This window comes from Elgaria multicarinata, chromosome 7 (assembly GCF_023053635.1).
Source record: "Elgaria multicarinata webbii isolate HBS135686 ecotype San Diego chromosome 7, rElgMul1.1.pri, whole genome shotgun sequence".
NCBI classification, from domain to species: Eukaryota; Metazoa; Chordata; class Lepidosauria; order Squamata; family Anguidae; genus Elgaria; species Elgaria multicarinata.
The window spans coordinates 108415250-108429911 of NC_086177.1; the positions used below are offsets into that span (position 1 = coordinate 108415250).

The window sequence follows — 14662 nt, forward strand, 5'->3', positions numbered from 1 at the left end:
AGGGAACACATGCCAACCCCATGCTTAAGAACTTAAAGCAGGAAGAGTCAACACACACACACACACACCTACCTATCTTTCTCCAAGAATTTGGTATCTCACTATGCTTCCATGACTTAGGCATTCTTGTATGCCTCTCTTACAGCTACATGTTGTTGACTGGATTTTAGGCACAAGTGTAAGCTTGTAGGAACCTAACTGTAACAAGGGAACAGTTCTGCAGCATGTTATATATGTGTAAAGCAGAGGAACCCGGAGCGGAGCGGGGCGGGGGGGAATGACACGCTGTGAGAATTCATCTCTCCCCTGAGTAAAACCACCACAACCAAACCTGCGGAGTCCACCTGCAGTCACATGATACGTTCCTTCCAAGTTTAGACAACCACCACAAAAAGCCATTGCTAAGCTTTTAGATCGGACCATTATTTCACTGCTCTAGCCATTATTGTAGCAATATTCAACAGCAGGGCTTCAAATGTATTGCATATCCCAAACCAAGTCAGCACCCGAACAGTAATAAAAACTAAGTGGCTCAATTGTATGTGTGCTTAAGACCCAAGATGAGAAGAAAATTCAAACAACTTGGCTGGGCCTGAAAACTGGTCTAACTCAGATAACAACTCCAAAAATAGCCAGGGAGGAGAGTCAGCCATGGCTCTCCCTTTCCACACCTCACATCCTCATCTCTGGCCAGGAGAGCACAGCCTCTGAGCAAAGGGCAGCAACAGCCATCCTCGTATGCTCCAGAAGACACCAGTGCTCTCTGCATCAAGAACATTTGTTTAAAAAGGCACAAGAGACCAATTATAGTACATTTGCTTTTAAAACTAAAATGGCTTCAGTTATCATGGCTGGTTCATTGGTTCGCGCTCCAGAATAGCAGCATTTCCTTTGATTGCTGCACTCTTCTTCTTTTACATCTCAATACTGCTAACATTCTAGAACAAGGAAAAGCAGGGAACGAAAGTTACAGCTGGCAAACTTGAATCCTATGTATGTGTTCTTCCCGAAAGCTTCCAACAATATGAGGTTTCTTACTTAGCAATATAAGATCAACGGCATACAACTTGTGTTGACAGGGCTAGGGCATCAACCCTTTGTTCCATACAGAGAAGTTACATCAATTTTAAGCATCAAACTAGCAATAGAATACATAAACATCCAGCACACCCTAATCCTTACAGCTGAAGTATGAGGAAATACTACAGTAATTACAGGTAACACAATTCTGCAACACCTGTTTGGCTACAACTGAATATGGATGCCTGGTTTGGCTACAATTGAACATGGATGCCAATTTTTACCAATTATGGGATTCATTAATTTATTTTTTAAAAGACCATGACAGACAATCAAACCAGGTTTCTCTACAAGCAAAAGAGAAGCAACTTTTTAGAAAGAAGCCAAATTAGTATCAAAACAGTTTCATTATGAAGTGATTCTAACAATAAGACAATCAGATTTAGAAGCATTTCCAGGTATGTATGTCACAAGCCTGAACTTCCACTCAGTTTCTGTAAACTATTCCCCTTTGTTCTCATGGAGAATGTTTTGGATAAAAGTGTAAGAAATTATTCACCTGAGATATTGCTGTGCTTACAAGAAACATTGCAGTAAACAGCTACTTAGAAAGGTGTGTTCTTTGTTTCAATTTGGAGTTTTGGTTTATGCATATATTATAAAAAGCAGTTCCTGTGCATAATCAGAGTGCCCTACCTTTTCAAAGTGCATTGTCAATTGTTAAAAAAAAAATTACAACCCTCCCCCACCCCTGAAGCTGAATTTTGCTAGACATAGCTCGCTATGCATCTTACAAGGAAAAAGCAAATGCCATTTTTAAGATTACAGTATACAAGATTAGAAGAAACAGAACCACATGCGTTTTCCCTTTCTGTCCCAACAACATCAAACGTTCAGAAAATCATCATATTCCTTCTGCACAGAAAGTGATGCACACAAAATGGCCGCATATGCCAGTGACAAGACAACATTAATTCTTTGGAGAAGGATCTACACAAGCCCCTGACAGTAATTGTGGGTATACGTCCGCAGTTTGAGGAACCTGACTGAAGGATAAAGTTGAAAAAAGGAAGAATGAACAAAAAAATTAAGTGGCTGCAAACAAGAACGTAGAGTTAGCAGCTACTGTTTTAGCTCATTGCAACCATGGAAAAGAGCTCTTTGCCTGTGACCTGGTCACCCAGTTCTGGATAGGAAGACAAGGAAGATTCCACCATCTTAGCCCATCTTTTTCTTCCTGATATAGGTTCAAGGTAATGGAGAAACAAGGAAAGAATAAATGAATGTCACCTTAAATGCCTGCCTAGAACAGACAGCTAATTAGGACAAAACTTCAAAAGCAGGAGATTAGCTTTTAAAACTAGTTTGCTCACTGTCTGAACAGTGGTCAAACTCGAACGTGACTTCACATTTCAATCTCTCCCCTAACACTAGCTGGAAAGTGCAACAAATCCATAAACGAAAAACTACATACTATAAGTTAAGAAGATGCTGCAATCTGCTTTTCACAGCAGAATAACAGAGACCCTGTTAGGATCTTGTTTTTCTTAAATCTATCAAGACGCTGACACTGCAGTGTACAGCATTTTAACACACACACACACACACAGTTTAACAAAAGAAATTATGATGTACTCTTGCCCAAAATACCTGCTGTTCCAGCCATATCCATTTGGCAACACGAGGCACTGCTTACTAGTTGCAGACTTTAACTGGTATATAACTTAGATTCCTAACATTTTTATAGGCAACAAAATATGTGAGCATTTTTTTGCTCAGGCATAAACAATCAGTTCTGCAATACCATAATAACCCTAGCACAGCCTGATCCCATTTTCCCTACTTCACTGAATGGAGAATGGGCACATATCTTGCAACAGCAGCTGTTCTGCTTTTCAGGAGAAAGAAAATAAACCTGAATGAATCTTAGGAAGGTTTAAAAAATATTAAGGTATTTAACACTGACTCAATGTGATTAGTTTTTGAGTGTTTTTTTTTTTTAATTCAGTGAGATCAGATTAAGAGGAAAACTTCCTGGGCTTTGTTTTACAGTATCCTAGTAGTGTTCCTGTTGTCATCATTAGTGCAATGGTGTTTGTGAATAATCATTTTGATGAATGTTGTGCAAATAGACAGAAGCTTTTATTTTTAGTAGATCTATGTCTGAATTAATGCTTCTCTAAAGAAAATGGCATCCATCCTTACCCCTTTCTATTCATTTTATGTGTAAGACCATCACTTCCCTCTTCAAGTAAACATTAAATGTCTTTCCTTCCACTTCTGAGTCTCAGATGATCAAACAGAAGAATTATTTTTGTGTTTGAATTAATCTAGAACTGTTCTTTCATGTCCATGAATAAACTACAAGGTGTTAGATGTACTGAGCTAGTTGAACTCTTCAAAATCCTTCCAGATACAAGCTGAAGAAATGATATATATACACCAGGTAAATCTCTCAATTCTGCCACACAAGTCAGTTGCATATTCCTGCTTTTTAAAAGGTGCAATACACCTAGTACTGCTGCAGCATAACCTCTATTCATTTTAATGGGTTTTGGGTAAAGCACTGTTGAAATGAACAGAGAACTTGCGATAGCTATGGTTGATGAATTCTGACCCAGATCACTAGTGTCCACACAATAAATTTCTCATTTCTAAAATCCAAAGCTTTTTTTCAATTTATGATATGTTAACAGAACTATGTTGAGCACTCCTTAGTAAATAAAAATAAATAGCATCTAGTCTATCATGTTAATACTGTGAAACATATATAAATTTTACATTAATTCAAACATAACAGTGAAAAAGATTGTACTGTATCACCACAGACCCGTATTCTTTAGAAAAGCTTTGGAAAATTAAGTGTCACAGTCCTATAGGACAAACTCCATGATTAATAATTGTAATGGATATTTTTTTAAAGGAAAAAATATATTTTTAAATGGCACGCTTTGCTAATCTTTCAGTGGACCTAATAAAAAGTATAGATAAAGCTCCTTTTTCTAAATGAAAGTATTCCATAATCCATTCTACAAAAAAAATAAACAGCACAATGAAAGACATTCAAGAACAAACTTCAAAAAAATACTTTTTGCCCATAGACCCTCACAGACTGTTCATCTATAAAACACAGCAGGGGACAAACCAGATTTCTCCCCTTTTACATTGCAATAATAAAAGATTTGTGAATGCATCCAGAATGATAGAAGATTTCGATGGCACCCAAAGTAGTGCTTTTTTTCCAGGGAAAAAAAGCAGATTCGTAGCTTTTTCCAGGCCCAATAAGCCTGATCTTAAGCAGGCATTTTCAGATTAATTACAAACAACTATATATGGAGAACGGCATAACTAAATGAAAAGTGTTTGCTGGGTTAGCCCTGAGATCACAGCTCTAGATTTAGTTACAGAATGTGGGTTTTCATTATTATTATTAATTATTATTATTAATTATTATTATTAATTATTATTATTATTTTCCTTTTCTCCTGACAAGCAGCTTTTGATTTTGGCAAATCCACAATTCTAATAGCTGTGCAATTTTATACAGGTCTACAGTTCACAATCAAGTCTGAAATTCCGGACGGAAGGCTTCCTTGCAAATGGAAAAATAATAATTTAAAAATCTAATAAAATAAAGATGCATCACTCATTGCTGGCTGTCACTGTAGCTTGGGCAACTGTTGGTCTAAGTGCAGCTGGTCTCCTGTGAATCCAACTCGGAACTGAGTTACTTAAATCATTGCAACATGTCAAGCAAAGTACATGGTGCGTAATGTATCCTGATGAACCTGAACAGCTTTTGCAAGTGCTTGATGATCTCTGCCATTGCTCTGGCCTGAAGTGTGACTCCCTTCGGCACTAGAAGACGTAGAGGAGTAAGGAAGAAAGAGGAAATGTTACATGAAATATATTTACATATAAGGCAGTTGTGATTTGTCACTATATGTTCCCATTAGCCCAGACCACATCAGATGAAAAAACACCAAACAGAACAGACAAGACATTTAACCACTTGGGCCCTTTTATTCAACTGACCATTGGATATGTGCTAGCCATGGGAAAGGACACAGAAATGCCTAGGTCTTTCAGCTCCCAGCTTCTAGTAACAGATTCAGGGCATCATATCTAGAGAGCTGCTGTGAGACAGCATATGTGGGCTTTTCCTGCAGTCTACCCTGCATCTACATGGTGATGGGGAAATTAATTTTGGTTTCCCAGAGTAGCAAGGCATTCCTCTCAACACACAGGCATCAACGAAGATCCCGCTCAGCCAGCGACTTTACCCTATTTCCCTAGTTACCCAGTATGGGACTACATGACTTCACTTGCTTATCCATAATCTCTCTTTTCCAAGAGAGATTAAGAGTGCAGGGCAAAGAATAATGGGCTCAAGTTTCAGAAAGCCAGATTCCAGCTGGACATCAGGAAAAACTTCCTGACTGTTAGAGAAGTATGACAATGGAACCCATGACCCTAGGGAGGCAGTGGGCTCTCCCATACTAGAGGCATTCAAGATGCAGCTGGACAACCATCTGAGCAGGAGGTTGGACTTGATGGCCTTATAGACCCCTTCCAACTCTACTATTCTATGATTCTATTTTTGTCAGGGGCCACCCTATCATTATAACACTTTTTTCCCTTTGGGATTAACTACAGGCAGTTATTTTACAGCAAGGAAAAAATCACCCCCAAATTGGGCCAGTAATCCAGCCAACTCCAGTTCACTATGCTAAAGCAAAATGGTTCTTGTTTTACTGTATGTACCGTAGGAATATTACTAAACCTGAAGAATTCCCAAACCAATACGATTGCCTTAGGGTAAAAGAACCCAGAAGTCTAAATTATCAGGACAGATACATATTCAAACATACAATCCCTTAAATGGATTGTTTCTTCCTAAAAATCAAGGGAACAGTCAATCAATATAGGAAGGTAATGTGTTCTCTTGCTATAACATTATATTCACACTTAATCATCACAAAAAGATCACCCTGGATAATGAAATGTAACAGCCTGTTGAGAAGACCCATCAAGAACAGATAATCATTGAAGGTGTATCCCAATTAAGATGGGATGTAGGAATTTGCCTTGAAGCTCATGGCTAGCTCCAGCTCCATAACATCTGTATTGGCAATCAATATACATCATTCACTAGACCAACTAGCTACAGGAAGATTATACAGCCCCAAAGAAATCTAAAAATGGCACAGACACCAATTATGCCCATGTGCATCTATCTCAAATATGTTACTCACCTATCATGCTCTTTATCCACCAGATGATACCTGGCTCTGAAGGCAACCAGGTGCGCATAGTATGCTGGTGCAGGGATTGAAACAGAACGAGTACAGCGTACATACGTATGACACAGTTGGTAGGTAAGAATTTGAAGCTCATCCGAAGAGAAACGATTGTCATCCCAGAGAACGTGGTAATGAGATGGTCTGCTTGTTCCCTGAAATCAGATCACAAACAATGCTAAGCAAAGGCTTCCTCCCTCCATGGCTCAGTTGAATGTCTCATGGCAGGAGATCCACATAGGATTTCTGTAAGCTGCCCTCTGATTTTTTAAAAAAATATTAAGACAGGGTAACAACAAAACAATAAAAAAGCTGATCCTTCATCACTTGAATTATAGTTCAAAAATGCACAAAAGCCAGGAAGCCACCAAAGAATTGATTTTGGGGGAAAGGAGGCTTGGCCCAGAGGACTGAATTGGGACACCTGGAGGGCAGGATTTGGCCCATGGGCCTGAGCTTCCCCACTCTTGTTCTAAGGAAAGTTGTCGGATTAACACCCCATCCAAGAGCTGCATATGAGAATTATTAGTGCATTATTGGTGTTGGACAAAGAAAGGTGCACAAGACAGAGTAAGCAGAGAAGAGGGAAAGCAAATCAAAACTTTTGACATAAGGAAAATAGTAACTGGAGATAAATTGTCTCCCTCCATTTTGGCGTTTGTACTAATTCAGAACCGCAAGAGGTCTGACCAAGAGACCTTCGGGTCTGACCAAGAGACCTTCAGAACTGCAAGAGGTCTGATCAAGAGACCTTCGGGTCTGACCAAGAGGTCTGACCAAGAGACCTTCAGAACTGCAAGAGGTCTGACCAAGAGACCTTCAGGTTACAACCCACAAAGATCTTCTCTTTTCTTGAAAGCTCATTTACCATGTGCTCAATAGTAATTATTGTACAAAAGGGCCAAAATATGCCTGCAATTCCAAAATTCATGCTTCCCTTTCAACTTTTTTCAACTGAAATCTCTGAAGATTTCTTTTTAAATGTTTCTTGGCACACTGTATTTTTCCAGAAATAAATTCTATTGTGGTATTTAGAACAGAGAACATAAGAAGAGCCCTGATGCTGGATCAGACCAAGGGTCCATCTAGTCCAGCACTCTGTTCACACAGTGGCCAACCAGCTGTCAACCAGGGACCAACAAAGTAGGACATGGTGCAACAGCACCCTCCCCACCCATGTTCCCCAGCCATTGATAGCCTTCTCCTCCAGGAATTTATCCAACCCCCTTTTAAAGCCATCCAAATTGGTGGCCATCACTGTGTGAAGAAGACCTTCCTTTAATTTGTCCTAAATCTCCCACCAATCAGCTTCACGGGATGACCCCAGGTCCCAGCATTCTGAGAGAGGGAGAAAAATGTGTCCCTATCCACATTCTCCACACCCTGCATAATTTTGTATCATGTCTCCCCTTAGCCTCCTTTTTTACCAAGCTAAGCAATCCCAGCTGTTGTAACCTTCTCTCATAGGGGCGATGCTCCAGCTCCTTAAACATTTTAGTTGCCCCTTTTTGCACTTTTTACAGCTATAATATCTTTTTCTAGGTGTGGTGACCAGAACTGTACACAGTATTCTAAGTATGGTCACACCATAGATTTGTATAAAGGCAATATGATACTGGCAGTTTTATTCGCAATTCCTTTTCTTATAATGCCTAACATGGAGTTTGCCTTCTTTACAGCAGCTACACAATGTTCGGTCACCACCAGCTCAGATCCCATCAGGTTATACTTGAAGTTGGGGGGGGGGGGTTTGCCCCAATGTGCATCACCTTACACTTGCTTACATTGAACTGCATCTGCCATTTGGACGCCCACTCTCCCAGCTTGGAAAGATCCCTTTCGAGCTCTTCACAATCCCTTGTGTTTTAACAACTTTAGAAGGTACAAACTTGTGCTCCCTTTTATTTTCCTCACTTGGGCAAGACTTCCATTTTCTAAAGGAAGCCCTCTTTCATACAATAGCTTCCCTGACACTGCTTGTGACCTCTTGTACTTGGTGCTACCTTTCCTAACCTGTAGAATACATTTTAGTTGAGCTTCTATTATTGTACTTTTGAGTAAGATCCATGCATTTTGCAAGGATGTAATCCTCTTGATTTTCCCTTTCAACTCTCTTTTCACCAGTTCCCTCATTTTAGAGAAGTTCCCTCTTTTGAAGTCAAATGTGACTGTTTGGACTTCCTGGGCAGTTCCCCACTTAAAATATATATTGAATCTGATAGCACTGTAGTCACTGTTATCGATAAATGATAATTCAAGTGCACACTAACTGAGGTGCAAAAGATGAAGAATGACCACAACACACTTGCCCTACAAAATGGGATTACACATTAAGAATATACCTGAATACCAGCATGACTACACAGGTAGAAGTCAAACTCTGAAGGGTGGGTGATTTTTGTGTCCACTGTTGTACCTGCTGGAATGTTTCCACTTTTTCCAACCTGTGGAAATAAAGTAATGAGACTTTACATTACATTTCTCCCCATACTCTGAAACTGCGATACAAAAACGGAATTGCCTATTTGCTGAAAAAGTCACTGAGTTGTCTAATTCAGATGTTATAGTATGAACTGTCGATCACTTTTTTTCTTGTAAGACAGGCCTCTGGCTGGGACTACACTACCTATTTCATTATTTGCAGGCTTTCTCTCCAGAAAATATGATACATACCCTTTCATTTTTGTCTGTACAGAAGAGCCTGGTGTGATGCCTCTTCTGCACAACAATAAACGTAATCCCAGGCTGGTAGTCTTTTTCAAGCTTAATACATGCTTCTCTGATAGCCAGCAATTCATGATGGAGAACCTACGCCAAAAGAGGGGTGGGGGGTAGGATGGGGAAACGAAACATCTTGAAATGTTATGAACACACAAATCGCAATAATAAAGTACATTTTTTTCTAGAGATGTGACTGTTTGCGTACCTAAGAGCTTGCTTCAGGTATTTTCCCTGCAGCAAAACAGATGATCTTAAATGTACAAAAACACGGGACCTATCCTACATTCTTTACTTAATGAGATTAAACTAGACTGTACTTGGAAGCAAGAGCAACATTATAATCAAAATCTGTATAGGTCCAGGCACGCCAGTTGGGATTGGCAAACGCTTTATTTTACCCCAGTACTGTTTATCAGCCATGTAGACTTTCAATTCTAAGGCCTGATTCAGACAACGCAAATGAACTTTAGGGATAGGATGTGAGCCATGGGATCAAACATGCACCGTCGTGAGGTAAGAGCCCTTCTCCTGAGCCTCTAGCGAGAGCAGGGGAAACAAGGGGCCTCTTCCATTAATTTACAACCAGACATTGGGGAAGGGGACTTCTGCCACTTTTCCTTTTTCAAAGCATTTCAGAAGTGCCCTCCTGGGTACCTGATGCAGCACCAACACCAAATTAAAAGTCGGGAAGTGTGGGGTGGGTGGGTGAAGGTCTATAGGAATCCGATCTCCCTCTCTACATTTTTAGAAGTTTTTTAAAAAGGAAATTTTAAAGGCACAATTACAAATGATTCCAACAAGAAAAAAAAAAGATAGAAGACAACAGAGGAAACCAATGTGGCTCCACAAAAAAGCTTACAGATGACTCGAAAACAAAAAAGGATACATATAGAAAGTGGAAGGAAGGCCAGGCTACAAAAGAAGAGTATAGACAGGTAGCACAGAAGTGCAGAAATGACGCCAGGAAGGCTAAAACTGAAAATGAGCTGAGACTAGCAAGGGATGCTAAAAGCAATAAAAAGGCTTTCTTCAGATACGTGAATAGTAAAAGACAGAGGAAAGAAATGGTGGTTCAACTGCTTAATGAGGATGGCAAATTGATAACAGATGTCAAAGAAAAGGCCGAAGTGCTCAATTTCTACTTTGGCTCAGTCTTATTATTATTATTATTATTATTATTTATTTATATAGCACCATCAATGTACATGGTGCTGTACAGAGTAAAACAGTAAATAGCAAGTTTGTGAAAAAATTCACAAGTTTTTTGTGAACCGCCCAGAGAGCTCCGGCTATTGGGCAGTATAGAAATGTAATAAATAAATAAATAAATGTGGGTCTATGACCCGCCCTGGAAAAAGTGAAGTACAAGCTGGAGGGGCAGGATTGTAGTTTGAGATTGATAAACAAATGGTCAAGGAACACCTATTTTCTTTGAACAAGTTCAAACCTCCACGGCCCAATGAACTGCATCCTAGAGTAATAAAGGAGCTGACAGAAGAACTCTCAGAACCACTATTATCTTTGCAAAATCATGGAAGTCAGGTGAAGTGCCAGACATCTGGAGGAGGGCTAATACTGTCCCTATCTTCAAAAAGGGCAAAAAGGAGGAATCTGGGAACTACAGACCAGTTAGTCTGACATCAATCCCTGAGAAAATTTTGGAGCATATTATAAAGCAGTCTGTAAGCACCTTGAAAACAATGCAGTGATTACTAGAAGCCAACATGGATTTGTCAAGAACAAATCCTGTCAGACGAATCTGATCTCATTCTTTGATTGGGTAACCTGTGGACATAATATATCTTGACCTCAGCAAAGCTTTTGACAAAGTACCACATGACATTCTGATCAGCAAACTAGTTAAAAGTGGGCTAGATGGAACAATTATTAGGTGGATCCACAGTTGGCTACAGAATTGGACTCAAAGAGTGCTATCAATGGTACATTCTCAAGCTGTGGGGAGGTAACAAGCAGGGTACCGCGGAGCTCAGTCCTGGGCCCAGTGCTCAACATTTTTATTAATGACTTGGATGAGAAGATGGAGGGAATGCTTATCACATATGCAGATAACACAAAATTGGGTGGAAAAGCTAATACCCTGGAAGACAAAAGCAAACTTCAAAGTAATCTTGATAGGCTGGAGTGCTGAGCTGAAAACAACAGAATGACATTTAATAGGGATAAATGCCAAGTTCTACAACTAGGAAAAAGAAAACAAATGCACAGTTACAAGATAGGGGACACTTGGCTCAGCAATACTACAAGCGAGAAGGATCTTGGAATTGTTGTAGATCACAAACTGAATATGAGCCAACAGTGTGATGTGGCTGCAAAAGAAGCAAATGCTATTTTGGGCTGCATTAATATAATAATTAATAGAAGTATAGCTTCCAAATTGCGCAAAGTATTGGTTCCTCTCTATTCGGCCCTGGTTAGGCCTCATCTAGAGTATTGTGTCCAGTTCTGGGCACCACACTTCAAGAAGGATTCAGACAAGCTGGAAGGGGTTCAGAGGAGAGCGACGAGGATGATCAGGGGTCTGGAAACAAAGCCCTATGAGGAGAGACTGAAAGAACTCAGCATGTTTAACCTGGATGTGCTACCGGGTGTGCTACCCCAAGATTCTTGGAAGAAGGATGGGACAGCAATGTAAGAAATAAGATTAAACGGTAAAAAAAAACTACTTTTCCTTTCCCAAACTAACAGTATACATACAAACAACACAATATTATGTAAAAAGAAAAGGAGAGGGGGAACGATTACCTGTTGGAACTGCCCCTCTGAAACACCATCTCTGTAGAAAATAATCCGTGTTGGTTTGAATCGGGTTGATTTATAGAACTGAATCAGTAGCTCCCTAACCATGGCAGCCAAATCTTGGATGATTTCTTGGCGATGCTGCTGGACTCTCACAGTGGCACAGTATCGATTAGGGTGGGCATCCATGCTACCTACAACCTGTTGGAAGGGAGGGAGAGTGTTGCTGGTTTTTTTAAAAAGGAAATTGCATTTAAGAACTTGGATTCCAATTGCCACATGGACAATTGGTCCAGTTATAAGGCCAGATACAAAATGGAATGAAACCTCTTCCTGTTAAGGATCTAAGGCAGATGTGCCCAACCCATGGCCTGCATAGGGCCCTCCACTGCTCTCCGTGCAGCCCGCCAAGCCAGTTTTTCCCAAAGCCCAGTTGATCAGCAACCTATTTCATGTGTGTTAGGATGGGCAAATACATCCAACAATCACAATATTTAACCATCCAATAAAAACTAAACACACAAAGCAGCAGACTATTCAGCAATACATGATTGAGGGGCCTGAATGACAGGATAATAAACAAAAGCCCAATAAAATAAACTGCTTTGGGCTGCACATTGAAACACCTGTAAATGGGGACCAAACGAATCTCAAGGGGAGCGAGTCCCATAGCCTGGGAAGTGACACGGAAAAGGCTCTGTCCCAACTCACTACCAGCCACACTCATTCACGCACTGATTATCTCTCGGTTGGACTACTGCAACCTTCTTCTCTCTGGCCTTCCCTCGTCTCACATCAGTCCGCTGGTCTCTGTCCACCACTCTGCCGCTAAGATCATCTTCTTGGCCCGCCGCTCTGACCATGTCACTCCACTTCTGAAATCTCTTCATTGGCTTCCAATTCACTCCAGAATCCAATATAAACTTCTCCTGCTGACCTTCAAAGCTTTTCACGGTCTAGCTCCTGTCTATCTCTCCTCTCTCATCTCACACTATTGCCCTGCTCGTGCTCTCCGCTCCTCTGATGTCATGCTTCTCGCCTGCCCAAGGACCTCCACTTCCCTTACTCGGCTTCGTCCTTTTTCTTCTGCTGCCCCTTACGCCTGGAACGCTCTTCCAGAACACTTGAGAACTACCAACTCAATCACAGCTTTTAAAACTCAGCTAAAAACTTTTCTTTTCCCTATAGCTTTTAAATGTTGAGTTTGTTCTGACTCTATACTGTTAGCCTCACCCTACCCGGTGCCTGTTTACACTTCCCTGTGCCTGTTTGCATTCTCTTTCCCTCCTTATTGTTTACTACAACTTTATTAGATTGTAAGCCTATGTGGCAGGGTCTTGCTATTTACTGTGTAATCTGTACAGCACCATGTACATTGATGGTGCTATATAAATAAATAATAATAATAATAAAGCCTTGGTGGATGACTTTATATCTAGGCTAAAGAAAGAAAAGAGACACTGAAACTATGCTGAACCTTAATGATGTCCATAAGTTTCCTTGCATTCAATGTGTCGTGGTAGTCTTTCTATTACCCATTTAGGTGATATAATCTTTAAAAGGACTAGCTACATGTAGTGGCCTGATACACTCTAAGCTTGACCTAACTGAGCACCATTAACTTTACCCACAGGGTTAAAGAACCGACTGTGCCCAAGCAAGGGCTGTGATCCTGCATCTTCATTTGAATCATATGCAAAGCAGGAAAGAGATGAAGCACAGCTGTGAGGTTGCTTGGGCTCCGCTTAGGTTCTAAGGAACTACGAGCCAGGGGCAAGCTCAGCAATCACAACTGCTGTTTTTCTTCTTTTATCTCTGGCTGGTCAAAAAGCATAGGAAACTTCGCCAAAATCAGATTAAATCAGTTGAGCCGACCAGATCTGGAACCTGCAACCATTCACTACAGATGCAGGAGAAAGACTGCCTTTAAAAGAGGAGGTGGAACTAGCAGAAAGAGGAGAGTGCCACAGTGTTTTGAACCACTGGAAGTTAGTGAGGAATAACAAGATAAAATATAAATATTGTAAAACCACTGTATTTATATACACACACGACAATTACGGCTGGTGTGATTGATAATACAGTTTACTCACAGCAGCGATGGATGGTTTTTTCCCATCTCCAGCTGGTGGATGAGTGACATCTGCACCCAGGAAAATTACAGGCTGTTGAAATACTGGAGGCCTAATTAAGAGAAAGTACAATAATACGACATATTTACACAAAAGTTCAAGGTGATAAACCCACCTTTTCTGTGACTATAGAACACTTGGTCTCATGTTTTATTGTATACAGCAGTGTTTTCAACTGCATTTTTTCATCTGATGAGAGACAGGCATACTAATCTCGCACTGGGCTTCAAAAAGCATTCAGGAAAAGCAAGAATGATTACTGCTTCTGAGTGCCTCTGAAATCCAGTGCGATATTAGGAATGCGACCTGCCCTTTCTCCAATTCAGGGGAGGTGGCCAGCCAAAACCGATGGACTCCTACCTAATACTACATGTGGAAGCAGGACAGTCACCATTTTCACATAGCATGAGTTTCAACAGCCAACAGTAACTTGTGTTTCAATACTTGTTCCCTGCTTTAAACTTGGCAAAGGGAAAAAATGATTGTCTAAAGAGGTAGACAATTTTCATGAAAAAGTTCTAAAATGGCATTTCTTGCTTATCCATTCTCTGTAGCATATCCAGAGACACATATATTCAAGAACTATTTCTGCCGAGTCAAACTTTTGTGCGTTTTTTACTTTTCTTTGACGCCTCCATCAATGCCATGTAACTCCCAGTTAATTTCAAAAATGGAGGGGGCTATTGTTTGACCAACACAAGCCTTAACATTGATGCAACCCGGTTTTGGACC

The 14662-nt window shown here is 40.4% G+C and overlaps 1 protein-coding gene across 1 annotated transcript in view; it reads right to left on the reverse strand.

Moving 5' to 3' along the window:
• Positions 1-2751: 2751 nt before the first annotated feature.
• Positions 2752-14662, reverse strand: part of AGO2 (argonaute RISC catalytic component 2) — a 57371-nt gene continuing 45460 nt past the window's right edge. Inside the window, exons 14-19 of the mRNA XM_063131183.1 lie at positions 13892-13982; positions 11805-11999; positions 8994-9128; positions 8663-8764; positions 6276-6475; positions 2752-4878 (exon numbers count right to left, since the gene is read on the reverse strand). Coding sequence (XP_062987253.1) covers positions 4770-4878; positions 6276-6475; positions 8663-8764; positions 8994-9128; positions 11805-11999; positions 13892-13982 — 832 coding nt within the window. The 3' untranslated portion in view covers positions 2752-4769. The remainder of the gene's footprint in view (positions 4879-6275; positions 6476-8662; positions 8765-8993; positions 9129-11804; positions 12000-13891; positions 13983-14662) is intronic.